The sequence below is a fragment of the Colletotrichum paranaense genome (assembly GCF_030867605.1).
Source record: "Colletotrichum paranaense strain IMI 384185 chromosome Unknown Scaffold_11.1, whole genome shotgun sequence".
Lineage (NCBI taxonomy): Eukaryota > Fungi > Ascomycota > Sordariomycetes > Glomerellales > Glomerellaceae > Colletotrichum > Colletotrichum paranaense.
In genome coordinates, this window is record NW_026848969.1 from 1,309,277 (window position 1) to 1,333,628 (window position 24,352).

General features: G+C 54.3%; 9 protein-coding genes across 9 annotated transcripts; 6 read left to right on the top strand and 3 right to left on the bottom strand.

Moving 5' to 3' along the window:
• Window positions 1-35: 35 nt before the first annotated feature.
• CPAR01_12756 (uncharacterized protein) lies at window positions 36-1,741 on the bottom strand (the record flags this gene model as incomplete). Its single annotated transcript, XM_060497011.1, has 3 exons — window positions 36-720; window positions 779-1,438; window positions 1,488-1,741. The coding sequence occupies 3 exons, from the start codon at window positions 1,739-1,741 to the stop codon at window positions 36-38; spliced, it is 1,599 nt and encodes a 532-aa protein (XP_060344544.1).
• A 1,058-nt stretch (window positions 1,742-2,799) lies between these two features.
• On the top strand, window positions 2,800-4,755 carry CPAR01_12757 (uncharacterized protein; the record flags this gene model as incomplete). The annotated part of the gene is made up of 5 exons (XM_060497012.1): window positions 2,800-2,887; window positions 2,964-3,150; window positions 3,215-3,329; window positions 3,398-3,432; window positions 3,525-4,755. The coding sequence occupies 5 exons, from the start codon at window positions 2,800-2,802 to the stop codon at window positions 4,753-4,755; spliced, it is 1,656 nt and encodes a 551-aa protein (XP_060344545.1).
• A 1,627-nt stretch (window positions 4,756-6,382) lies between these two features.
• On the top strand, window positions 6,383-8,257 carry CPAR01_12758 (LCCL domain-containing protein; the record flags this gene model as incomplete). Its single annotated transcript, XM_060497013.1, has 1 exon — window positions 6,383-8,257. The coding sequence occupies one exon, from the start codon at window positions 6,383-6,385 to the stop codon at window positions 8,255-8,257; it is 1,875 nt and encodes a 624-aa protein (XP_060344546.1).
• A 786-nt stretch (window positions 8,258-9,043) lies between these two features.
• CPAR01_12759 (uncharacterized protein) lies at window positions 9,044-10,027 on the top strand (the record flags this gene model as incomplete). Its single annotated transcript, XM_060497014.1, has 4 exons — window positions 9,044-9,202; window positions 9,340-9,405; window positions 9,474-9,818; window positions 9,887-10,027. 4 exons carry the CDS (start codon window positions 9,044-9,046, stop codon window positions 10,025-10,027), a joined length of 711 nt encoding a protein of 236 aa, XP_060344547.1.
• Window positions 10,028-10,117: 90 nt separating this feature from the next.
• On the bottom strand, window positions 10,118-10,681 carry CPAR01_12760 (acetyltransferase; the record flags this gene model as incomplete). The annotated part of the gene is made up of 1 exon (XM_060497015.1): window positions 10,118-10,681. One exon carries the CDS (start codon window positions 10,679-10,681, stop codon window positions 10,118-10,120), a length of 564 nt encoding a protein of 187 aa, XP_060344548.1.
• Window positions 10,682-11,377: 696 nt separating this feature from the next.
• CPAR01_12761 (uncharacterized protein) lies at window positions 11,378-13,248 on the bottom strand (the record flags this gene model as incomplete). The annotated part of the gene is made up of 5 exons (XM_060497016.1): window positions 11,378-11,749; window positions 11,794-11,946; window positions 12,028-12,689; window positions 12,754-13,077; window positions 13,149-13,248. 5 exons carry the CDS (start codon window positions 13,246-13,248, stop codon window positions 11,378-11,380), a joined length of 1,611 nt encoding a protein of 536 aa, XP_060344549.1.
• Window positions 13,249-14,307: 1,059 nt separating this feature from the next.
• On the top strand, window positions 14,308-17,037 carry CPAR01_12762 (beta-galactosidase; the record flags this gene model as incomplete). The annotated part of the gene is made up of 1 exon (XM_060497017.1): window positions 14,308-17,037. One exon carries the CDS (start codon window positions 14,308-14,310, stop codon window positions 17,035-17,037), a length of 2,730 nt encoding a protein of 909 aa, XP_060344550.1.
• A 938-nt stretch (window positions 17,038-17,975) lies between these two features.
• On the top strand, window positions 17,976-19,273 carry CPAR01_12763 (uncharacterized protein; the record flags this gene model as incomplete). Its single annotated transcript, XM_060497018.1, has 3 exons — window positions 17,976-18,071; window positions 18,129-18,256; window positions 18,325-19,273. 3 exons carry the CDS (start codon window positions 17,976-17,978, stop codon window positions 19,271-19,273), a joined length of 1,173 nt encoding a protein of 390 aa, XP_060344551.1.
• A 1,029-nt stretch (window positions 19,274-20,302) lies between these two features.
• Window positions 20,303-22,701, top strand: CPAR01_12764 (uncharacterized protein; the record flags this gene model as incomplete). The annotated part of the gene is made up of 4 exons (XM_060497019.1): window positions 20,303-20,452; window positions 20,510-20,625; window positions 20,684-20,785; window positions 20,841-22,701. The coding sequence occupies 4 exons, from the start codon at window positions 20,303-20,305 to the stop codon at window positions 22,699-22,701; spliced, it is 2,229 nt and encodes a 742-aa protein (XP_060344552.1).
• Window positions 22,702-24,352: the final 1,651 nt, after the last annotated feature.

Here is a 24,352-nt window from a genome sequence, read left to right on the forward strand (position 1 = left end):
GAGGTATGTGACTCCTCCCAGCGGCTCCGATCCGCTCACTCATGGTTATTGTCCTCTACAACATGCACATGTGTTTCCAACGCAAGTTTCTCCGTCTTCCGAGCCACCTCTTCGGTCAGTCTATCCTCGTTGCCATCAAGAATGACTGCAGTCTCCTCCAGGCTCATCTTTCCTGTTTCCACAAACAGGAAATACACCACCACAGCCTCAAAAGCCAGCCACACATCATACGTGATGTAGTACTTCCACTTTGAGTTCGTCACGCCAATCGGGTTGGCGTACTGGTTAAAGATCAACGCCAGTGCCACGAACAAGTTGTAAAGAACCAAGCCTTTGGCACGCAAGTTGAAGGGCAGAATCTCCACGACGTAGGTGACCTGGAGCGCGCCCCATCCCACGGTGAACGTGACGTTGTACAAGAAGATCATGGCCAAGACACCCTTTGCGAGGCCCGGGGATCCTGCGCCAGTGAGGTCGGTTTGCTTTTCATATGTTGCTTGAAGTGCCGTCCAGATGACGTAGCACACGAGGGATCCGATAGTCGAAGCGAGAAACATCGTTCGGCGGCGGAAACGATTGACGAGAACGGAGGCGAGGAGACCCCAGAATAATCCCCACAGAGTGATGAGGGCGTTTATTAGCGTCTGCGTGTCTTGGGAGGTATACCCGATCGAGTTGAGAATCAAGGTCAGGTAGTAGCTGATCAGACCGTTGCCGCTCCTATCAAGATAGAGTTAGATGGTGATGAATAGGCGAGGTAGCGAAGCGTATGACTTACCACTGTGAGAAGAAACCGACAGCAAGAATGATGAAAAAACGGCGCCGGTTACCTGGTGTCTGGAAGAAAGCCATGTACGACGTAGTCCGCGATGCTTCCGCCTCCAACCTCAGTGCCGTCCTAATTTCCTCCATCTCCAATGGAACGATGAGGTCAGAAGCATCGCCGTTGGCGTGGTACTTCACCAGCAGCTTCTCGGCTTCCGCATCCCTCTCTTTTGAGATGAGCCATCTCGGAGACTCTTCGATAAAGAAGCACAACCCGAGCTGCACCACGCTCGAAAGTCCCTGCAAGATCGAAGGAATCCTCCAAGCCCACGTGTTCCCGATTCGAAACGTACCAAAGGTAATCCACGCGGCGCTCAAAGCTCCCAATCCCCAGAGAGAATTGTAGATGGATACTAGCGGCGCTCGCTGGGACGGGTACGCGAGCTCCATGATCATAAGAGGCGCGGCAGTGATATTGAGCGCGAGGCCGAAGCCGAGAACACCGCGAGCAACTATGAACATGGCGACGTTCTGGGCTGCGCCTTGGAGGGCGACACCGATAAGGAGGATGGAGGCACTGACTAGGAGGGCGGGTTTGCGTCCGAAGCGATCGCAGAACCAGGCGCAGAAGGGGAGTGCGAGGAGCTGGCCCACGTTCTGGATCGCATTCAGTCTTTCTGATGTTAGGGCAGACTCAGCGTTGGATGGATGAGGATACTCACAGTCCCAGCTCCTGAGCTCCAGGGTTATTGAATGATTCCTGCCATGTGTCCAGAGACTGGAGGCCATTCATCATTGAGCCATCGTAGCCGGTTGCGTAGCTCGATACCAACGAAAGCGCGATGACACAGTTGAGCTTGACGATTCCCGCATTTGAGAACCAAGCGAATGCCCCTCTTTTGTTCGCGATAGCAGCGTCAACAGTAACGGGGATACCGCCGGCCGGCTCAGTTGTTGCGGCAGCGTTTTGCGACATTGCTGCGGTCGAAGAACGAGACATTGCCTATCAATCCGAAGACACTCAACATGGCAGAATCCCGTAGGGACGGGGGATACGGTGTCGTTATTATGCTACGAGCTCCGAGATGATAACAAGCCAGGCCCGATCCGTTCGTATCCCACTCGGCTCCCGATAGCAGGCTCGATGTTACTATGTCCGGCCAACCTCCGGGCCGGAGTCACGTAGGACATTTCACAGAGTAGAGATTGTTGGGGTCGTGTAAACCTCAGCCTGCCGATAGGAGCTCCCGAGGGGAGATCAGGAGATGTCGGCGGGGTTTTCTCAAAGGATCCATGGGCTCGGGTAGGCTGCGCCTATCACCCACTGGTGAGATACTCGGGCGAAATGCGTCCGAATCAGGAGCGACGATAGATATGCCGCTGGTAACATGACCTCTGTAGAAGTGGAGGCTGTACCATCCCCTCGGAGACTAGGTCCTTCACTATCGAATCACGCAGCTATACAAGCACTGGATATCGGGTTTGCCCCAGCAGCCTCTATGATCTTCCCGACGTTTATCCCCGGCTCTCTTATGGTGCCATTCCCGAGACCAACGCGTGGTTCTTGGATCTCACCCCGCAAACCCGTTTACCTAGACTCCGCCCAAGCGCAGCTCACTAAGACCAAAGTTGGGGTATGTAACCTCGCCCGGGGTACGGTGATGGTCCACCGGTTCCGGCCCGGTTCGGACCGGGGTTTGTAGAGCTGAAAATGGTATCTGTGATTGGTGGACCTGTAGAGAGGCCAGGGAGGCTAGGAGCAGTTCGGTCGAGGAAGCCTGAGTGAGGTTGGCGTGAGGGGTTGATGATGGTGTTTCTTGATGAGTGGTGATCTACCCCCGGCTAGGTGCTCGCGTGTGAACGGAATAATTGATCAATTCCCTTATGGACTTGCTGTGATATCCACTATGTGATCGCTGAGGGTCACTTTCGGTATATAGTAGCTGGCATGAGACGGCAGGGCGATGGATAAGTCAGGTTGGAAAGTGTTTCCCGGCTTTGCTCCGTACTTCTCATCGTATTCCTACAAGCACCATGCATCTCAAGTTAGCTGTCGCTTCGCTTGTGGCCTCTGGCGCAACGCTAGGGTCCGCCGCGGCCAGCAAGCCAAAGCTTTCCGCAAGTAAGTAAACGCCAGAGACATAGAAGAAATCTAGGATATCAAGTAGGTAGTCCAGATTGACTTACACTACTGTTAGATGCCCAAAGTCTATTCGACTTCTCTATGGGGGTCCAGGACTCCAGATGGGACGACTCGTACAACCTTATTTGGTACCAAGACAAGGGTCCGTGGTCCGTCCGCTTCACGGCTTGGTACACGGCGGGTCTGCTCCATCGCAATGAGGGCGACGACGTGGAGAACGCAAAGGCGGCGATTGAGAACATGTCAGTCGGTTGGATGAAGAGTTTCAGAGTGGTTGAGAGTGCTAATTTGTGGACTATGATGTAGTTTGGCGAGCCAGATGACCTCGGACCACGAATCGGCGTGGTATGGCACTTTCAAGCTGTCGCCCGACGAGCCGGACCCAACGCCGGATTCTGAGCTGTACCCTCCCAAGATCTATGTGAGCATAATCTAAGTGCAAAAGCGGTGGTTGCCAACCCAGACGCAATCCGCTGACCACAGATCTAGACTACTTACGACCCAAATTGGAGAGAATTTATAGGGTGAGTCTTTGAAACATTGAAGGAGTCCAACATCATGGCATTTGGAAGGGTTCGAGGACGAACAAGGATCCAATGATACTAACATGATTCAGGACTCAACTAGTACAAGACGTCGAACTTTACTCTGATCTCCTTGGCGCAGACCTCGTCAAGAAAATTGAAGATGCGCTCGAGATCCAAGCCATTGGCGCAATGAGGCGCAACGGTAGCTACCCCGAAGGCGATAACCTCATACTGGGATACTCCAACCCGGGCCTCATGCGTGCCCTTACAGTAGGCTGGATCGGCGCCCGTCGCAGCAACGCAACCTTTATCAACTTCGCAAACACTCAAGGGTCCCAGCTGCTTGAGCTCTTCAAGTCTAACGGCTCAAATACCCTTGGGGAGTACAATGCGCCAAACTACTACGGCATGGACGTTTGGGCTCTAGCCGCCAACATCGCCTATGGTCCCCGCAACGCAACACTGACGAAGAACGCCGAGTACATTCTGACGAAGCTGTGGGATGACATTGCAGCGCACTATAACCCCTACCTGGGCAACCTCGTCGGCCCTTATGACCGCGCTTACACCCGCGACATGACCAAGCACTCATCCATTCTGCCCATGTACTGGTGGGCCGTCTTCGGGCGCGAGTACGGGCCTCAGCCGCCCAAGGGCGAGGGCGATTTGCTGTTCGATGCAGCTCAGGGCGCGGCGATTGCGCTGGTTTCCGACACAGTGGCCCGGCACATCTCCAACAGCACAGCGGCGGCGCTCAAGGCGAAGGGCCCCTGGGCCGGCGAGCGCACCATCACGCGCGAGGTCAAGGAGAAACTGGATTCGGACGCCACGCGCACGACGACGTCGTGGGTTAGCGCGCCACTCATGATCGGTGGACAGGAGCTTGCGGAGACCAAGAACCGCGGGGATCAGTTCGTGCCGGCGATCGTGCACTGGGCTTCGGACCCGTTGCACACGCCGTACCCGTACATCGGCTTCTTCCTGCTGTACCCTTCGGCATCGACCATTTCGGCCGTGGCGGGCGAGAGGTCACTCAGCGTGTCATATCCGAACAGCACGCAGGAAGGGTCTGATATTTTCACGTTTGCGCTATCCGGGATTCCGCCTTCGTGGACGCTGGGCGGGAAGACGATTACCGGATTGGAAGAGCTGCCGTGCCTGAGCGTCAATGTTTCAGCCCCAGGGTTGGACAAGCTGCCGATTTCCTATGGGCAGCAGTTGAGAAACCACTGGTACTATAACGTGTCTTATGCGGTTCCTGCTGGGTTCGAGGGTGTTCCCCGGGTTGATCTGACGATGGAGTATACTTGTGACATCTGAGCAGAGTTGTAGACGAGGTAGTATCGGGAACATGGTCCTTCGACCGGATGAATATTAGTAATTAAGTTGAGCGCGCGACAGAATGTTCCAGGACATGAGGTCCCTATGGCTAGCTGCCACGCCACCTTGTAGAAGCAGTTGGTCAAGCCCCTCGATTTTTGATGCCATGATTGGGAAGCAGCATTAGCTAACCGAACTGAACCTGAGAGAACTGTCACATTAATATCTTCCAGAGACGCGGGATCTGTACCCGTGACCATGTGAAAGTGTCCCAACTCTTAGGAATGCCTGTGCAAGTACTGCATTATGCCAATCTTATCATCGACTACTGTGGTAGGTAAGTGATTCTGCTACTCAAAAAAATTATGATGCAGATTCAAAGTCAATTGATGTCATTTGGAGATTTGACTTTGCTGGACCGCACGCTAGAAGCCACGGTAGCGACGCTCCGTTGGTGCCTCGGGGCCATCCGTTCTTTTGGTTTGAGGCTTCTTCAGCCGCTGAAGTGAGGCTCAGTATTCACATTCGCGGTTAGTGTCACTCTGAAAGTTCCCAAGATGAGGGCGACGTTTGGGCTCTCAGGCCGAGATTTGCCCTCGTTTGCTTTGCTTTGATTTGATTTCTTCACCCCGACTCACCGCCGATTCGTATCGATAGCTATATTAGTCTCATCTTGAGCTAAAATTTGCCCTGTGAGACCCTGGCCAAGGCGCCCCTTGTTAGTTTCAGATTGAGTAAGCCAGATTCAGGTCGCTGGCTTCGGGAAATCCAACCGAAAACGATTGCAAGGCTCTCTCCTCCAGTCCTTTGAAGACTTGAGAGTCGTCTTGGATTCTTCAAGAGTCTTGTGAACCAGTCGAAAGAGTCTAGGAGTTGACAGTTGTTCGCTTAACAAAGGATGGAATCCCAGTGGTTCAGACAAAAACATGGCAGCAGGGGAGCCAAAGGAAGCGCACCCCGACGGCGCCGATTAACCGCAGCAGATCCCTGGAAACATCTCCACTGTTTGTCTCACTTTGGCGTCTCGTCTCCCTTAAGAGAAAAAGAAGCTTTGACGCTCGTGTCACAGAGGAGGCAAAGGACTGGAAGAGCGGTAGAGCGAGGGCAAGGGACTCGAGAAGCGTGGCATTTGGGCAGACAGCAAACACGGCGGCTCCCCCTCCTGAGCGTAGCGCGCCCCTCCGATCCTTCCGATCACCGTACTAATTTCCACCCTTGAAGGAGCTCCTTTCGAGGCTTTTGGGAGGCGTTCGTTGATGGCGGCCTTATCCTTTTTGTGGCTCTTGAAAGTCTAAAGTTCGACCACGTCGCCTCCGTTAAGCGCCGGCCGTCACTTTGTCTTCCTTTGTTTCTTTGCTGCCTGTTCGGGATCTTCCCACCCCCTGAGAGCTGAGAGGGAAAAGACACAGCCTTGCTTTTCCACACGTCATCTGTCAGCAACTTTTGGTCGATTTTCAATTCAGACCCTTTACATTATTCACTCAGTCAATCGCACATACGTACTCATATGTACTCATAGACTGACTCTGTGAACGCCTAATCTGAGAGAGACCACGCCCTGGGAGGTGCGCGAGAGACAGACGAGGCGAGAGGGCCAAGTGAGGGATCGGTGAAGGTTGAAGACAGAATGGGCGCCGGCGATGGTCCCCGCGTCGGGGACCGCCCATTCAAGGACATGGACGACGACTATGACGCGTCGTCGCGCCGGAGCGCCGACGAGGAGGCACAGTTCCTAGCCGAAGGAGAAGAAGGCTACGAGCTCGAGGAGAGCACATCCAGCACGCCCTCGCTGCTCTCGCAGCAGAAGTTCGGCCCTCACGTCCCCCACAAGCGGCACTGCCTCGCCGGACCTCAACCGCCGCGCGTACATACTATCCGGCCCGTCCTGCCCGCTGTCCAGGAAGCGCCGCCGCGTCTGCTGGACCTCGTGGCGCCGACGCCGCGCCGAAAGGCCGTCGTCGTTGCCGTGTTCCTGGCGCTGTGGGCCGTCGCCTTCTCCATTCCACTCGCGTCGTCCCGGGCGATCAGGGATAGGCTCGGTAGGGAAGTCATTAACCTGGACTGCGGCGACACCCTTTGGCGCTTCAAGAATGGGTGCGGGCTTGACGGTGCCGACTGCAGGCCCTTTACGAACTCTTCATTTTCTTTCAGGTGTCCGGCAAACTGCATGGCTCACAAGTTGTTGAACCCCCACGCCGTCGGTGACCGGGAGATCGTCTACCAGCCGCTGGTCGTAGGCGACGAGATCTACCGCGGCGACTCCATGATTTGCGCTTCAGCGATCCACGCAGGCATCGTGACGGACCTGAGCGGAGGCTGCGGCCGTCTTCATCGTGTCGGCCAGCACGCAGGGTTCAATAGCACGACTAAGAACGGCGTCGAGACCGTTCCGTTTGACTCGTACTTCCCGCTGTCGTACAACCTCACTTCGGACCCGTCCCTTCAGTGCGGCAAGCGTGACCCCCGCCAGGCTCTCCTACCGACATCCATGTTCTTCACCTCCATCTTCTCCCTCTTCACAACGAGCCCGGCGTGGCAGTTCTTCGTCTCCTTTGTCGGCATCTTTGCTCATGTTAGCTTCGGCTCCGATCCGCCCACAGCATCGCGGCACGCTGCCTCCGTCCTACCGGATCGTATCTCCAAGTTCACCGGCCGCCTCCTGCCGGCTCTCTTCTGCGCCGCCGTGCTCTACCGGCTCTGCGTCCGACGAACGCTTACGGATCTGAGGGCCCAGTTCGAGAAGACAGCGCTCTGGTTGGGAGGGTTCTGGTTCGGCGCGCTGTCGAACTATACATTTGGATGGATGCCGATCCAGCGCCTCACGGCACACGACATTGAGCACCAGCCTGGCGCCAAGCCCGCGCTGGCTCTCATCTTGATCATCCTGACCTTTGTGATGGCCAAGCAGGTCTACTTCTTCTGGCTCGAGGGGAGACTACCTCGGTTTCTTGCGCTCTATGCGCTTTTCCTGGCTGCCGTCATTGTCGGCGTCTCAATTCCGGGCGTGGACCTCCGCGTGCACCATTACATCATGGCATTCTGTCTGCTCCCTGGTACCAGCATGCAGACGCGGACGTCTCTGTTCTACCAGGGGATGCTGCTGGGCCTCTTCGTCAACGGCATCGCGCGATGGGGCTTCGACTCGGTTCTTCAGACGCCCGATGAGTTGCGCGAGGACGGCCCCTTCAACTCGCTGCTCCCGCAAATTGCGAAACCAATCTTCTCCACGGGCTCCTTTGAGCCCAGTGTGACCTTCAGCTGGCTCGTACCGCCAAATATCGCCAACGAGTTTGACGGTATCAGCGCTCTAGTCAACGACGTCGAGCGGTTCCGGTATTATTTTGCCGATGGCCCCGTCGACAACGAGTTTGTGTGGTTGAGGAAGGCCAAGATGGTGCTTCCCGAGTATTTTAGATTTGCGTACATGAAGGACGGTGTGACGCTAGACTATACACAGGCCGGGACCTGGTTCTCGAACGGGTCGTGGGTGATGCCTCCATAGTAGACTTTAGCATAACATTTGCATGACCGGATAGAATGGAAGGGGGCGTTTAATCGTGGCTACTTTGTTTATTGGGGAGCGACATGGATTCTACAAGATAATCAATCACATCTTAACAAGCATCTTCAAATTTCTTGACATGAAGTCAATCGTTAAGAAAGCAAGGGTTCGTTGATACATGTAAGCACCAGTGACATTGTCCTGCATGAAGATACTTTCAGCCCCTAGGTGCGAGCAGCCAACCAGTTTACCCCTCGATCTGAGTGCTACACTGCCCAACTGACTGCCTTGAGGGCCATCCCAAAACGATTTACGAGCGCCCGACGCGTACTGTTGAGCTGTTTCTCACGGTCTTTCTCTACTCCGTCCACCCATAACCCGCGTGGGATGATGGTGTCATTGAGCGCCCCACAAACGCTAATGTAACGCGTCGGCTCGAGTATCCTTCCCTGGTTCCCCGTCTCTAATGACCGAAGCCGAAGAAAGTTCCAAGAAGCCGGCCGAGTGAGTTAGGTGTTTTCCAGACCCGCCGACCGGCTCCAACCGAACATAATCTTCAGAGAGCGAGAGTCTGACAATCCGGGAGGAATTAGGCTACATTTTACTACTTAATGACTCACCGTCACGACATTCCTTCAAAGTGCACTTTCTTGACTTAAAGCTGAACCCCAATCCTCTCATTCAAACCGACAGTAATCCCTGTGTTCTTCCTACCGGGCTTTGACTAAGGATTCAAAAAGACATTTCACCACTTTGATTGGGCGCGCAAGAGGTAGTGTCAGCACAATGTCAAGAGCCAAAGTTGAATTGATCCCTTGGGATCCCGAGTCCCCAGACCACGTCACAAGAATGATAGATCAGAGAATAGCATGCGGCTGGGCCTCGGACCTAGTGCCGCAATGGCAGGAGAACCAACGAACCGGATTCAAGTGCATCTACTGGCTTGTAAGTTTTTGCTTTCACAAAGGGGGTGCTATTCGAATTGCCAAACACAGCGATTCATTGAGACTGGCGCATCTCTCCTCAATCTCCATATTGAACGTCATGTTCTGTAGCAGTGCATCCACTAACCGCGCTCACAGGTACTTGCAGATGAGGATCCTGAGCGAGAAGCAAGGCTGGCAAAGCACATCGCCGAATATCCCAAAGTCAGTTTAATCCCAATCCCATTAAGCCTCCTCTCGTGCGTGCATCAATGCTCACATTCGTGCCACAGGAGAAGAACCCCATTTTAGACACAGCAGAATCCATCAGCGCAACCCCGCGAACCCCAACAGGCACATCCTTCCACCCTGTCGGCCACATTTCTCTCGACATCGACAATCCCGCCGCGGCGCCCCTCAATCTCCCGATCCCAAAGGAAAATGTCTACTGGATCAAGAGCCTCTACGTGTCATTCGCACTGCAGAGCTGCGGTATCGCCAGGGCCGCCATGGACTTGGTTGAGAGCATGGCCACCAGTGAGCCGCTCTGCGCAAAGACACTCATGTTGGATACGGTCTCTAAGGAGGACCAGTTGAGAAAGGAGTCCATGGTTGTGGCTCAGGGAAAACTTCCGCCAGTGAGTTGATTCTGTTTCCTTTAAAATCGTTGCAAGTTGTAGACGACTGACATGATGGTTTCACGTAGACGCCGACACATGCATGGTATGAAAGAAGAGGATATAAACTGATCCATACCATCAACAACTTCTATGGGTTCCCAGAAAAGGATCCGGATGGCAACTTGCTCATTCGAAGAACGGTGTTCTTACGCAGAGATCTTGTCTAGCTTATATTTCTAAATACTCGGCGCGTGCATGAAAATATCTAGATCTAAATCCGGATACAATTGTCTATAACTTGCTGCAGTAGTGAGCCTTTAATCGGTCTTTTCAGTGTACCCAGGCGCCCCCTTCCCCTTCATCTGCATGATCGCCTGGCCTCCCGGCTGCCCGCCAATCACGCTCATCTTCATCATCTGCTTATAAAATGGCACAGACTTGTCCCAGCTATCGGTAGCCAACACGCTCTTTCTCAAATACGGCATCGGCTCGAGCACCTCCTGCACGCATCCCACGAGCCATCTTCCCAGGCCTTTGCCTTGGAGCGTGGGGTCAACCCACACGTCCGTGGTGTAGGCAAAGGATACAAAGTCGGTGACGACACGCGCGAAACCGATTAATTGATGGTACTCCTTCGTCTCGGTGCCGCTGCTGCCGCTGGATTCTTTCTGAGAAGTGGTGGTGTCGTAGAGGCCGAAGCAGAGTGAGTTTTCCAGCATTTCTCTCACGAAGGACTCTGGTATGGCTTTGGTCCAGTAGACGGCTTCCGACGCGAATGCAGCGTTGAGTTGGGTGACGGAGACGAGAGATGCATCTGTCGAGATGAGGTACGAGTCTCTCGTCCAGCGGCGATCCCGCATTTCGGTGCTGGGTGAGGCCATGGTTGAGGCGTGTATATCGGAATGATGTTATTGGCGGAGCGCGTGGGTAGATTGTGTAAATTGCTTGGAGTTGCGCCTTTCGAATGACAAGTCCCACAGTAGGGCATTCGTTATCTTTTGGAATTCCACGAAAGACGACGAATAAAGTATGGTATGAGTCGTGAAAACTCAGCTAGGCTGAGAGAAAACTGGCCATGTTATATGTGTATTTGCTATCTACAGAAGGAACTTTGGTACGTGACTCAACTCGGCTCTCGATCCGGTCCCCGGTATCGACGTTGGATGGGCCCCACATTGGCAGATGGTCTCGGTCAAACTGTAAGTACAAGCAAGCCGAGGCCGATGTGGAGAGGATTCAAGCCGGATCTCAGAAGCTAGTAGGCAATTAACTTTCAAAGAAAAGCTGGGGAATATTCTACTATTCGAATTTATCAAATCCTGTAACGAAATCGTAAAGATATCGCCGATGATCATAGGGCACAGCAGAAACCAATCCAGCGTATCGGGCGTATCTCAGATATAGTGTGCTTGAGAGCACGCCATGGGTGCCAAGTGCTTCTGCCACTCAAACATAAAAGTGTTAAGCGTGACTCAACGGATTATACGAATACGAATGCGCGCTTCCAACTATAGGGGAAAAAATACTTGAATAAGAAAGCACATTCCTCCAAGTGCCCAAATAGCAAGTATGAATCGTCATACTTGATATCGTGACCGCCGTCGCCTCGGGTCATGAGTCCTGTCGCGGCTCCTCTCACGGCTCCTCTCACGGCTCTTGCCACGGCGTCTATCTTCATAGACTACGTGCTCCTCTGGTGTCAGAAACTTGGTCTCATAATAAGCCTTCTGAAAATGCCACCACACTCGCCAGCCAATCACGATGGCGATGGTCAAGGGCAAGCTGACGGCCCAGTAGATCCAAAACTGTGGCACGACGGTGGGCTCGGCACCGCCGTCATCGCCGCTTGACGATGAAGCTTGCCAGTTGAAAAAGGACATGCTAAAAATTGTCTGTCGAGAAAACTGGTCAGCGGTGCTTCGTGAATATATGCCAGCAGTGCTGGGCACCTCAAGCAAGGCTAAAGGCAATCCAATGAGGCGGTAAGACTTACGGCTACAAAGGTTGGAGGAAGGAATATCATCGTCACCACTGCCATTGTCTTCATAGCTGTGCTGTCCATTCCGGCTTGCGCTGCGACTTGCCCGGCTTGTGTTGATTGCTGCATATTGAGGCTATTCCCGGCTTGGGCGATGAGATTGTAGAGCTGACGTGCGTCAAACGTTAGCGATGATGGATGACTTCACTCTTGATCCTCACTGCATCGATGTCTTTCAAAATTTCTTACCACGTTGAATTGAAGTTCCAGTCTGGACTGCATCCTGGTTGCATATGATGAGATAGACTGCGCATCTCGCTCCAGAAGGTCGATGAAGCCGCAGAGCTGCAGATCTGCCTCCGGGGGCGTATGTGCCTCGTGAGGGTGAGCCTTGACATCGTCATTGACACGGCGGAGAAATTTGACGTATTCTTCGTCCCACTCGAGAGTCCCCTTCATATTGATTACATCAGTGGCCGTGGTGCTAATCCGTGCGGTCGTGTGAATCCTCGGCTTCTCGCCCAAGACCATAGCCTTCACTTCTTCCACAATGCGTTGATCCTGGACGGTTCTCCCGGAAAGCCGAGCTGTCTGGGTGACCCCGATAGCCTTTTCAATTTCCGCTGTCATGGAGCTCAGCTGCCTTCTCATGTCCTCTGCTCTGGTCAAATGCCGTCGGAGGAACAAGGTGGGGAGAAGTAGGGGATGAGACAGGAGTCTCCGTGATGACTTGAGTATCTCCTGAATAGCTTCAATGTGAGGTGCAATTGGTTTCTTGGTGAATTTTAACTTGTTGGAGAAGATGTCCCAGCCGTGAATGAAGGCAAGAGTTGTGCGGGTCTCAAAATGGTGGGACATTGCCATGCCTAGATTTCCAAGCTGGAACATCTGAGGCTGTTTTATTGTTAGGACTGGGGCAGTACGTTATCAATTGACCACTCGCATGTACTAGAAATGTTGTTACATTGCCCGTACCTAATGCCTCGAGCGAGGTTAACGACCGACCGCTCAAGTCTTTTTTGTATTTCAGATGAGCGTGTTGGGTTCCTGTGTTCCCCTCCAATATCGGTAGAGACACAGAGGGCAGCCCAAAAACGTGTTCGACCGAAAGAAAAGATTTACGGCTCATAGCGAACTCCAGAGGTCGAAATCCTAAACGTTCGCATAGCAGTATACGGACTTGTGCCCTTGGACGGGACTGTCGACCTGCGGGTGAAAATTTGCCCCTTTGACGAAGCCAATCATCAACTTCGAAGTCTTCCAGAGGCCCAGCAAGAACGGGCACCTCTTCAAAATCGCCTTTCGAATAGTTTCTAATCAGCATGGTACCTGCTCTTCAGCTTGGCGCAAAGAGGAAGTTGAGATCATACCGTCCTCCCACGCTTCCAAGTACGCGAGGTGTCCATCTCCTGGAGACCATTGTGACCGGTCTTTCCGCTCCAAAATCTCGCGACGCTCCGAGTCAAACATTTAAAATGACGAGAATGGGTCACTTGATGCACAGGTTAATGCAGTCTGACGTTCATCACGATTGAGGTCAGGACGGAGCCTGATGATAAACTTCAGTCGATGTTACATGTGCATGATGTGAGATTTTGGGACAGGTCTAGGTGCCCTGAATAACGTGCATAATCCCCTACTTCTGGTATCTCGTATCTGCAGAGAAACAATGTGTGCGCCCACGAAATAGATGAGACGATGCCATCACAACAACTTGATAGGATTGTATAGACTCATATGCTGTTGGCACTAGAGGGAGCTGAAGCTGCGGATAAGCGTCTAGCAATAGTCCATGTCTCTACGCATTGCCGCACACTGTAAGGATGTATTGAGTGCTTAGCATTGCATGTTGCTCCACCTTAGTTTGTTGCTCCATCGAACCGACAAGGTGGAAACATAAATCCTTCCTCATATCACGCGAGGAAATGCTCTACCGGCAATATCAGCACGCAAGAATGCCATGACTCTGTCATGACCGGGAGGTGGGGGATTTAACGCTGACTACAGAGGCGATCCCCAACTTCCCATAAGCTTCTTAACTAACTTTTGCCTAGGGGATCAGCCAACTCCAAGAAATATTCCCCCTCGGCCCCCTCCTAACGGTCACAGGCGGCCCAATGACCACATCCAAGCAGAAATTCAGGCTAAATGCATCGTGGAATTGCCGTCGATGAGCGCCCCGGACCCCTGTATCGTCGTACTACCGTGCGGAGAAACGCGGGGTGCGGAGGCCCTGGAGGCTTTTCACCCGAAATTGGACCCCATGGTTCGGTGATTCCCCATCAACAATAGTCAAGGAAAGCCGAGGGACGATGGACCGGTGCGAGGGTTTCGCGGTCTCTTCGTGGAGTCTTTTAGGAATCCGTCGCCGAATAATGGGGCGGAAATACGTCAAGGAAAAGTTTCCTAGCTTGGCCGATGGGATACAAACGTTGAAGACCACATCATGACCCGCCATATAAGACTCCAAGGTAAGGCGCGTCATGATCGTATTGTAAGGTCACAGTCACTTCAAAATCACCTCCCAAGATGATGACGACTTCACGACGGTCCTCGTTGCCGACGCGAGCCTTCGGGCTGACTCTCTTGAGCCTGCTGCTGCTCATTCTCAGCCCCGCGAATGCCCTCACCATCCAGCCGCGACAGAACTCGTCCACGCCGACCACTGACGGACGCGAGCGCGTGAGCATCAACAAGGGATGGCGCTTCTGGCGCTCAGAGTTCAACCCGGACGGCCTCATCTACGATCAGCGCCCGGACCTCGTGAACTTGACCGACACCTTTGCGCTCAAGCCGTGGATCCTGCCGTCTGCCAACGACTTCATCAACGACCCGGCTAAGCACTACCAGCGCCCCGGTAGCGAGCCCTCGCGCAATGTCTCGTATGCATCAGCGAGCTTTGACGATGCTTCGTGGGAGAGTGTCAATCTGCCTCACGATTGGGCTATCGCAGGCCCGTTCTATACCGAGGAGAATCCCATCATTGGTGGTGGAATGGGCCGCTTGCCTGTGCATGGCGTGGGTTGGTACCGTCGATCATTGACGGTCACCCCTGAGGATGAGGGCAAGTCCATCTTCCTCGATGTGGATGGAGCCATGTCCTACGCGATGGTGTGGCTCAATGGCTACCTGATCGGTGGCTGGCCTTACCCGTACAACTCGTTCCGCCTCGATCTCACGGCGCACCTCAAGACTGGACAAGACAACGTTCTCGCCATCCGACTGGACAACCCCCCAGACTCGGCACGCTGGTACCCTGGAGGTGGCATCTACCGCAACGTGTGGTTGACAAAGGTCAGCCCGGTCCACGTCGCGCAATGGGGAACCTACATCGTCACAAAGGACGTCTCCTCCGAGTCTGCTACCGTGGACTTGGTAGTTGATGTCGAGAACAAGGGCGATTCCGACCAGGATGTCGAAGTCTCCACCGAAATCCACCTCCTCGACGCTTCGACAGACAAGCCGGGAGCCAAGGTAGCCGAGTTCTCCAGCTCATCAACCTCTGTCACGGCTGGCAGCAAAGCACAAGTCAATGGCTCAACGACCGTCACATCCCCCCTCCTCTGGGGCCCACCACCGACCCAGAAACCGAACCGCTACGTCGCCGTCACGACAGTCACCGTCGCCGGCGCCGTCGTCGATACCTACGAAACTCGCTTCGGCATCCGCACCGTGACCTACGACGCGAACCGCGGCCTCCTCGTCAACGGCGAACACGTCCTCATTCAGGGCGTGAACAACCACCACGACCTCGGCGCCATCGGCGCAGCCTTCAACACCCGTGCCGCCGAGCGCCAGCTCGAGGTCCTCGAGGAACTCGGCTGCAACGCCATTCGCATGTCTCACAACCCTCCCGCGCCCGAACTGCTCGAATTGACAGACAGTCGCGGGTTCCTGGTCATGGATGAGGTGTTTGACTCGTGGTACCGCAACAAGACCGCAAACGACTTCCACCTCATCTTCGAGGACTGGCACGAGGCAGACCTACGTGCCATGATGCGCCGTGATCGGAACCACGCCTCCGTCATCATGTGGAGTTTCGGCAACGAGGTCTCAGAGCAGCAGATTGGCGACCCAGGCACCGTCCCCGCGCTTGAGCTGCACGGCATCGTGGGCGAGGAAGATCCCACCCGGCCCTCGACAGCGTCGATGAACTTTGCCAAGCCAAACATGTCCTTCCCTACCGCCATGGACGTCCTCAGCTTAAACTACCAGGGCGAAGGCATCCGCGACACACCAAACTACTCCTTCCTCCCGGGCGTGAGAACACACCCCTTGTACGCCGACTTCCACGAGGCCTTCCCGGACAAGATGATCCTTAGCAGCGAGACGGCCTCGGCGCTCAGCACGCGCGGGACCTACATGTTCCCCGTGACGGGCGACACGGGCGCCCCCGTCAACGACACCTCCGGAGGAAACTCCACCTCGCAGCAGGTCAGCGCGTACGAGCTCTACTCGGCCAATTTTGGCTCCTCGCCCGACAAGGTCTTCAAGGCGCAGGACACGCACCCCTTTGTGGCGGGCGAGTTCGTCTGGACGGGCTGGGATTACCTCGGCGAGCCGACGCCGTACTACACCGCGCGCAGTTCCTACTCGGGCATCATCGATCTCGCTGGCTTCAAGAAGGACCGCTTCTTCCTGTATCAGGCGCGCTGGAGGCCTGATGTCAAGTTTGCGCATGTGCTGCCGCACTGGAACTGGCCTGAGGACCGCGTCGGCGAGGTCACCCCCGTGCATGTTTTCACGTCGGCGGACGAGGCCGAGTTGTTTGTAAACGGGGTCTCGCAGGGTAGGCAGACGCGCGCGGAGCTGACGTACCGGTTCCGATGGGACGATGTCGTGTATGAGCCCGGTGAGATCCGGGTCGCGACGTATAAAGACGGCGCGGAGTGGGCCGAGACAACGGTGCGAACGGTCGGGGCGTCGGCGAAGCTTCGCGGGTCTGCGGACCGTACGACGATCAAGGCCGACGGCGTGGACTTGTCGTTTGTTACTGTCGAGGTGTTGGATGCGAATGGCGATGTGGTGAGGTTCGCGGACGATGAGATTACCTTTTCCGTGAGCGGACCTGGTGAGATTGTTGCAACTGACAACGGTGACCCGGCGGACTTGGTTGCGTTCCCGTCGTTGGTCCGCAAGGCGTACAACGGTCTTGTGTTGGCTATTGTGAGGTCTGATGAGGGTATTGCTGGAGATATCACCATCACGGCTTCCGGTGCGGGTCTTGAGGGGGTTGAGGTTGTTGTGAAGGCACTGTGAAGATGTTCAAGTTTGGTGTACATAAAGGTCTAACAACAGACTAGGTGAAGGGAATCTCATTCAAAGAACGTTAAGAAGCCGCACAGCCTCAGAGACATTCAATCAGTGATCATCGTGTACCGAGAGTTTGGTAGGTTGCACTCGCACTCGCTGATGAATTGCCTTGCTCGGGGCGTTGGACCTGGGAAGAGCCAAATAAATGGGCTGTAAAGGTTAACAGAGTGAGCAGACGCATGACAGGGGCTGCCATAGAACGCAAACAAGTGTAATTGCCTACCTAATTTAGGTCGTGCACAAACGGGATGAACTACGGCTTCGAGTCAGGAGTCTCTCGGATCAGCCCCCCAACTAACGTCAGGCGGTTGACCAGCAGAGGTAGGGCTGAAGAAGGACATGAAGATGGGAATCGAAGATACGGAGCAGGTAAAGACTCTAACAAGTGTCTCGCTGTATTCGGCTCAGCTGCCGATCTCCTCGTAGTCTCAGCACACCTCGGCCTCTACAATACGGATACGATAGGTCAACTGCTAGCAGCCACGCCGCCCCGTTCAACGGCGCCGGAGAACTAGATTAACGGCGGAAGGCGGAGCAACACGACCAAATGAACGAAAATAGCAGCAGGTCGCCCCACGGCGAGCGGGTTGTTGACTTGTCCGGCACAGAGATGGGCGTGGGACGGGTTGACAACTTGATTGTGGAGGGAAACCCGGCATTGTCGAGATTGACCTTCCCCACTGAGACTCCCTGCAGCATCCGCCCTTTACGAGGTTGCATATGATCGCCATAATGCAGGACGATGGGCACATTAAGTAAATAAGCTCTACTGTTAAAGATGGCATGCCCATCCCGCCGGCCCGTTCGTCTGATCTGTTGATCCTCTTTCTCGCTATAGATCTTGTCAATCGTTTGGATACGTCAGTTTTGAGATCATTGATACCATGTCGCCCGTCACTCGTTTGTTCTCGGCGGCGGCGGTCGCGTCAGTTGCGACTGCGGCTGTGCTTGATCTGGGCATTATTGTCGACAATGGCTACGTGAGTTCCATCTACAGCCTTTGATAACGAGAATACGTAGTAACACATGCATCATAGAAAGTTGTCGAGTTCGGCATCGGAACGCCAGCCAAGACATTCCGTCTCCTCTTCGATACGGGAAGCTCCTCTTCGTGGGCGACCGACAGCCAGTGCCTCGCCAAGGGAAACTGCAACAACGGTAGCGGGTGCGTCTCTCGAACCAAATCTCCTGAGCAAGATCATCCTTCAGGGTCACTAATACATAGATTGGCAGATACGATCGGACGGGCTACAGCATCAACGCCTCAACCAGCGGCCACTACACGGGCGAAAGCGCCGTGATCCCCTACCTCGGAGGCGACGTCGCCGGCCCCACGGTTGCCGAGAAATGGACCATCGGCAACTTCACCTGGGACCAGTCCTTCATCGCCGCAAACGAGAGCAATTGGGCCGCGCTCGCCGCTGACGGCTTCATGGGTCTCGGCTTCAGCTCCATCATCGACGGCGGTGCCAACACCGTCGTCGAGACCCTCATGGCGGAGAACCGCCTCGACGCGGCAAAGTTTGGAATCTACTACGGTACCGAGGCCAAGAACACGAGCGGCGTGCCCGGCGACGGCGTCCTGACGATCGGTGGCTCTCGCGAGCACGAGTACGTCGAGGGCGACCTCGTCACGATCCCTATCACCCGCGTGGACGGCACTTACGATGTCTGGCGGTCTACGATCCTCAAGGTCAACGGCACTCGGACGACGAGCAACGGCAGCGTCATCGAGACGGAGACGGATTTCGACCAGGCGCGCGTCGTCTTCGACACGGGCGCGGGGTCCATTACCCTCCCGACGAAGCAGAACCTGGCCGTGTACGAGTCCATCGGGATGAACTACACGAAGATCCTCAAGGGCGAGCACATCCCGCTCTGCAGCGAGTTCAACTCGTCGTGGTCGTTCAAGTTTACTTTCGGTGACTACCGGTACCCGCAGACGATTGAGATCCCGGGCGATCAGCTGGCGCGACCAGGGTTTGCGTACCGGGATGACGCGTGCTGGCCTCCGTTTGAGGATGGCGCGCAGTCTGGGTTCGTGTTGATTGGGACGCCGTTGTTGAGGAACTTTTATACCGTGTGGGATTATGGCTCTGCGGCGAACGAGACGGTGATTGGGAAGTTTGATCCGACGTTGTCGTTTGGGTACCTGAAGAACAAGACCGCGGCAGCGAAGTGAGGGATGGTGGATATGGGATGGCAGTGATGGGGTTTGAGATTGTAGGTCATAGGGGTGGATCATATCAGAACCAGATTTTTGGAACCCATCAAATGCAAAAGATTCCATGCGAGCGAATCTTGGAAATCCTTCAACTTGACAGACCGGGGGTTCATGCATCGTTGCGATCGTGAGCTGAAGATCTTGGATCGCACGTGGAGGAGGATCAGCCAATCCCACCTGGGGGTCACCCAGTTCTACAGATCTGCATCGGGCTCGTCTATTTGACTTTTGTTGTGACGTGCCGCACCTTACGGAAAATGGCAGGTGAGTATCTATCACAGGATTTTGATTTGACAGTCTGGGTGTTGACATGGACTGGGATGGAAGGGTTGATGTGGGTGAGAAAGGGCCCAGACCCAAGCTGAGAGGGTGAAGTGAGTGAGTAAACCGTGAGTGAGTGGCTGAGAGAGAGGCACAGAGTGTAAGTGAGTGTGTGAGTGAGCTGTGAGTGAAGAGTGAGATGAGAGGCCCCGACGCCAAAAGTTCGAGGTGCGGCAACATGACGTCGTCGGTGACGTCTTGGCCGAAGTTGCGCCATGTGCCATTGGCTCACAGCAGCGACGCACTCGCCACGCGCCCACGCAACTTTCGCAGCTTCACAGCGGAGAAGGTGTGGCTGGGAAAAACCTGGAACAAATTGAACTGAGGGAAGGCAGTTGCACATGCACGAACCGCTCAGTCAATCGTCACTGCTCTGCATGGAGTGTCTGGTTGGTTCATTCATCTGCCTTGGTGGTGTAAGAGGACGAGAAATGCAGAAGGAGAGTGGGAGGGAGGGGTGGGAAGATGCGGGATATTACTCTCATGAGCACCGGCCGTCCTTTCTTGGCTGCCACGAATGTGTTCTCCTTCATGATACCCTTTACCTGCGAAATACCTAGCATTATTCTACCCTCTTTCTGTCAGATTTTACCTATTCGAGATACCTAATTCTTTCCTGAGTCCCTATCACCGTATCTAGAGAAGGGAGCACATCATCAGACCATCATGCCTCGGACACTGCTTCTGTGTTTCATCCATGGCTTCAAAGTGAGTAGTCAACAACAACAGCAAGCCATCGATGCGCCGGCACAGCAAGCAGCTAACAAGTACAAATTTCACAAGGGGAACGAAGACACATTTCACGACTTTCCAGATGTGAGACTACTTCGACACCACGCGCCCATTTCTTCTATACTGATGCTTGCGATGTAGGACCTGAAGCGATCAGTCACCAAGCAACTCCGAGACCATCGCGTCGAGTCCATCGTGTACCCTCAGTATGAGACCAAAGGCGAGCTGGCGCAGGCCACCGAGGCGTTTCTCGCATGGTCAGTCTACTTACCACTCGCAGTAGTCATTACCCTGAAGCATGCTAACACCATGTAGGCTGAAGGAGAGGGTCATGGATGTAAGAAAGGCCAGCGTCGAGAAACCTTGGCCACCCAAGGACAGAGAAGTCGGAGTCGTTCTCGTCGCTCATTCTATGGGGTAGGCAGTCTTGCAAATCTGCACGCTCAAGTGATCCAAGCCTAACACACCTCAGAGGATTCGTCGCCGCAGATTCGCTCTTCCTAGCCATCAACGAGCGGGCGCAGTCTAACCCATCCGAAGATGACCCAATCTTCCCCCTCATCCAGGGCATCCTCACCTTCGACACCCCCTACAACGGCCTCGCCCGCTCCATGTTCGTCTATGGCGGCTTCTCAAACTACCAAAAAGTCAGCAGCGTCTTTAACGTCATGACGGCTCTCTCGGCCGCCGCGCCCTCTACCCTCGCCCGCCTAGGAACCCGCCGCGCCGCAACTTCTGCCGTGACGACTACGGCCACCCGAAACCCAGGTTGGAAGACATGGCAGCTCGTCGCCGTGAGAACAGGCACTGTGGGCGCCATCGCTGCCGGCGGCGTCGCCGCCTATGTCAACCGCGAGGCCATCATGAAGAGCCTCAAGGGCCTCAACAAGAACTCCGTCAAGGAAGGGTACCAGCAGAGCGTCGATGCTCTCGGCCAGGGGCTGGCGTATATCAACCGCGGCAACGTCGGCCAATCCTTTGCCTGGCTCTCGGACCACTTCACTTTCGTTGGCGCGCTCATGAAGCAGAAAGAACTCAACCGCCGCCTCGAGCGGATGGGTGCGCTCAAGGGTGTCGGCATTCACGACTTTTATGCGTCGCTGGGCGAGAACGGGTACTGGCAGGGTGGTTACTTTGTCCCCGAGCGGACGTTCTGCGCCGTACCGGAGGAGAGTCATCCTGCTTCATCGCTCTTCTCGCGACAGGTTCTGCCAGAGGTTGACGACGAGGTGGCTGCGCATATGGCCATGTTCCAGCCTGCGAAGCACAAGGGGTACGAGAAGATGACAGAGAATGCGGCCGACTTGGTGATTGAGTGGTTCAAGAGCGAGGAGCCTGTTGTCGATGATGCCAAGTTCCGCGAGACGCCGCCCGAGGAGGTTGCGGAGGATGCCGAGGTTGAGGAAACATTGGAGAAAGCTATTTCGAACACCGAAGCACCAGCAGAAAACTCGGACGACAAGATTGACGAAAAGTTCAACGAGAAGGAAGCGTCAAAGTCGACGGATGATGGAATACCCGACGAGTCACCGATTGACATCGCCGCCGCTGCTTCGCTCGTGCCACTCCCCGCCGACGGTGAGGGAGATTTGGTGGGCGATATCAACCCGGAGAACATGACTAACGAGGAGAAGCGGACGTACATGCAGCATCTCTTCCGCATCGCGCAGTCAACAGGTACAGGCGTCAAGGGATGGCTTCCTGGTATGCCCAGTATGCCAGGTATGCCCAACATGCCGAACATGCCCAACATGCCGAATATGCCCAAGGTTCCCACCTCGGTCTCATCCTTGGGCCAGGCATCGCTGCCGAGTGTCAACATTTTCAGAAAGGCAACGCCCTCGCAAGTGCCGGCTGACGGGGAGAAGCCAGAGACCGAGAAGGCGAACGAAGCCGTCGGGGATGTCGCCAAGACGGGAGATGTTGCAAAGCCAGAGACGGCCGTCGCCGACAACAAGAAGGAAGATCAAGAGACTGCAAGTGACGCTGTCGGCAACGAGACTGCTCAAGCGGCAGCGGCTGCTGGCCAACTCGAGTCTCAACCTGCCGAGCCCACCGCTGACGACAGCAAGAAGAAGGGCTGGTCGCTGCCAAGCGTAAATATCTTCAGAAAGTCGGCGTCGTCCCAGGCGCCGGCTGCTGATTCGAAAGAGACTGTTAAGAACGATAGCGACAAGAAGCCTGAAGCGGAGGTCGCTGGTGATGGACAGGTTGAGGGTCGGTCGGCCACAGAAGCTGAGGCAGCTGGCAGCGAGGTCGCACGAGCAGCGGCTGCGACCGGCCAGCTGGAGATGGCCGATGGCGGCGATGATGCAAAGAAGACGACGGCATGAGGCTGAGAGACGTGAGAATTACAGGGATCTGTCATGTTTGGAAAACTACGAGCGCGGATTGATTGCATCGGAACCTTAGTACCTAGTTAGTTGAATTAGCAATATGAAAATAATAGCTAAAAGATTACCCTTTTCTTCAATGGTGAGCATCCGGTGTGGCACGGAAATGGCTTGTCGGGCCTTGGCTCCAACAAAAACTGTCAAAAACCTAAATCGCGGGTGGCTGAACCTTGAAAGGAATTTGCTCAACGACATCTGGAATTGCTCCAAAAACATCAAAAATGATAGAATTGGCATCGTGAAGTGAATTGCGTCGAAAAGCAAAAGGACATGATTTCGCCCGGACTTGAACCGGAGACCTTCAGTGTGTTAGACTGACGTGATAACCAACTACACCACGAAACCGAAGTTGTTGACAGACTGTAGCGCCAAAGCTTCCCTTGAAGGTAGCAAACTGGAAGCCAGCGGGGAACCAAGTTTCTCCCTCGATAACGCGCTTTTTAAATCTCTGACTTTGCTGTAAATCACTTTTAGGTGTAACGTCTTTATACTTGTCGACATGTCGTTTGCGGAACTAACGTAGCTATGACTTGGGCTATGCCTATTCATTTTGGTACCCAATACCACCAATTGACTTTTGTCCTGGGTATACAACGTCGTGGACAACGGACCAGAGTCTATTCAGGGGAGAACGCAATGCATATGAAGAATGCGGGAGATTGGAGAACTTTTGATAATCGACCATCGGATAGGTCTCGTAGTTCTCACCTGGGCTCAAGAATAGCTTCTTGCACATGTGCCTCGAAGACCTCGTTTCTCGGTCCAATATCCCGGCTAGATCTACCTTTCTTCACCTCAAGCAAAACATGTGGTAGGTTATAATCGTCTTGATAGATTTGATGTACAACTTCAAGGCGCATGTAAACCTCGAAGATCAGCCGCGATTCGCCTCGCTCCTGTGTGATCAGGCCAGCTCCGAGCGGTCCGCCGTATTTAAATCACTGTCCATGGGTCTAGGGTATAAAGACGCGATTTCTTATCATCGTATCCTTGCCTTACACTGCAAAGATTAAGGTGTCATCCCGAAAGCCGAAGGCGCGGCATGGGCGGGCGGGTCAAACCGATCGTGACGGCAGTGCATGGTTAGTTGGCTACATGCAGCGAGTCTTGGTGGCCGGGCTTCGGTGAACATGAATTAATGACAATGAAACAGCTATCATTGATCTTGAAGCTGTCTTCGAATATCAACAACATGGTTCTACATGTCGTGATTTGACTTAAACCGCCTGTGCTGCGACCGATGTAGCAGAGGCCGTGGAGGAGGCATGTGATGGAGATGAGGTGATGAACTTCTTTCACAGCTGCAGAACCTGATCACCTCTTCGAAATTGAACATTTCGTCTTTGATAAGAAGTGGTCTCAAGAGATGGATCTAACGAGCTAGATACAAGCCTACATCACGAAACTTCGTGCAGCCTCCGCGCAATTCATGATGATTTCGGTGGCATTCCGGCCCCATGTCTCTTTCCGGCAGTCTGGTACGTTCCTGCGTCCATGTCCCTGTAACCGTCAGGTCGCGAATCTTGCTGCGGCTTGGTTAGTCATTCGTTGCTGCGAATGCGAAGGGGAATATGCTCTAGAAAACGTTGAC